A 1,856-nucleotide genomic window follows, 5' to 3' on the forward strand; every position below is an offset into this window, starting at 1 on the left:
ATTCCTCTCGTCACGGGAGCAAGGACTCGCGTTTCTGACTTCCTTGTCTTTATCTGGAAACAAACACGGTGTCGTAAGGGCCAAGGCCATGGTCCCCCACCCACTCCCCCTCAGGCGGTTGCTTCTCAGGGCTGGAAACATGAGGGATTGCGGGGTTTCTGGGCCTGTGTTTCTCCCTGCCCGTTCTTCTCGAGCTGCTGGTTTTAGGCACTTGCTGTTGTGTGAGAGAATCGTGTCTCCATTGGGATGGGGGAAGCCATGACCGGGGGGCCTTGCACGATGCCTGTGGGCCCAGAGCTGAAGAGCCTCATGCACGTTGCAGGCAGAGCGGGGGGGACAGAGACTCCAGCTTGTTCCTGTTCCAGCCACGGTTTGGGGATGGGGGATCGTGGCTCCACAGTGGTCAGTGGCTTGGCTCCCAGTCTCCCATGCTTTCCTCCTCCAGCCAAGATGGCACCATGCAGGAGCGGCCTGTGATGATCCACCGAGCGGTGCTGGGCTCCGTGGAGCGGATGCTGGCCATCCTAGCCGAGAGCTATGGTGGGAAGTGGTGAGGATGTGGCCCCCTGTGCCCTGCCCTGCCCCGCACTTCCCCTGCTTTCCTGTGCACCCCGGCTGGGGGGACCCCCAGCTCCAGGAAGCAGGGGCTGGGTTTGCTGCCCTGGTGGAGCAGATCTTGGCCGAAGCCCGTTCAGCTCGAGCTGCCCCCTCCCCTCCTCTCTGGGGAGCGGTGGGTGTGTTGGCAGCCTCTCTGAGGTGCCCAACTTGGTCTCCCCTGCCATGGACTTGAGGACCCGTCTCCCCTCTTTCCCCGCCAGGCCCCTGTGGCTGTCGCCCCTGCAGGTCATGGTGATCCCAGTGGGCCCCGACGTGGAGAGCTATGCCCATGAGGTGAGTCCCCAGCAGCAGTCACAGCCCTAGACCCAATCATCTCCCCTGCCCCCACCAAGCCCTCTGATCCCCCCACTCTCTGCCTGCCCACTCCCAGGTCCACAGCACCCTCCGCCAGATGGGATTCATGGCTGACCTAGACATTGACCTTGGAACCACGCTGAGCCGCAAAGTGCGCCGGGCGCAGCTGGCCCACTACAACTTCCAGCTGGGTAAGGCTCTCCTCGGAGCGGGGTGGGAGCTGGATGTCCCCGGGGACAAGCTGCGCCCTTGGCAGCGTGAGAAGGGAGCTTATGGGCACAGACTGGAGTTTTGGCTCTTCTCCCTCCCATGCAGCCTGGCAGCTGGGACCTGTGCTAGGCTGGAGGGGCAGGGGGCAGGTTTCCCCATCTCTGCTATGGGAGGGAGTCTGCAGTGAAGCCCGAGGCTGGGTAGCCTTCATGCCAGAGCCAGGGGTACAGGCAAGCCTGGCCCCATTGTCTGTTGTTAGGCTGGCAGGGCGGGGAGCCCCGCATACCCAGGCGTGGAAAGGCCTCGCCTGCCTCCTCCCTGTACCAGGACAGGGATTATGGGGATTAGGGTAGCCCAGAGCCAGTTCCCCCAGTACAGGAAGGCCTCAGTATTCGTGGGGATAGGAACATGACTGGTCCCCATGTCTCCCCCATGACATCCTGTGTGGTGCACTTGTCGCCTTCCCTGGTGGCTTCATGCCACCCGGCACCCACAACCTTTTGGCCCCAGGCAGTAACGCAGAACCCTCTCAAGGCTGCTCGAACTCCCGCTTCGCTCCCTCTGGCCTGCTGCACGGAGCGTCCCAGCCCTCGCTCCCAGTGGGAGTCAGGGCTGGGCCTGTGAGTCAGGACCTCCTGGCCCCCAGCCCTGTGCCATACGTCCAGCCGGGAATCCCCAGGATCGGGGGGAGAGCAGGAGCTGCGGCTCGCCTCGGAGGCCGGGGAAGTCCCCAG

The 1,856-nt window shown here is 63.6% G+C and overlaps 1 protein-coding gene across 1 annotated transcript in view; it reads left to right on the forward strand.

The window, feature by feature from the left end:
- Nucleotides 1-1,856, forward strand: part of TARS2 (threonyl-tRNA synthetase 2, mitochondrial) — a gene marked incomplete at its 5' end in the record, with an annotated part of 21,017 nt that overhangs the window by 10,517 nt on the left and 8,644 nt on the right. The window contains 3 exons of the mRNA XM_025193009.1: nucleotides 446-550; nucleotides 819-891; nucleotides 989-1,103. Of these exons, the coding sequence (XP_025048794.1) occupies nucleotides 446-550; nucleotides 819-891; nucleotides 989-1,103 (293 nt within the window). The remainder of the gene's footprint in view (nucleotides 1-445; nucleotides 551-818; nucleotides 892-988; nucleotides 1,104-1,856) is intronic.

The sequence above is a fragment of the Alligator sinensis genome, unplaced genomic scaffold (genome assembly GCF_000455745.1).
Source record: "Alligator sinensis unplaced genomic scaffold, ASM45574v1 scaffold838_1, whole genome shotgun sequence".
NCBI lineage: Eukaryota > Metazoa > Chordata > Crocodylia > Alligatoridae > Alligator > Alligator sinensis.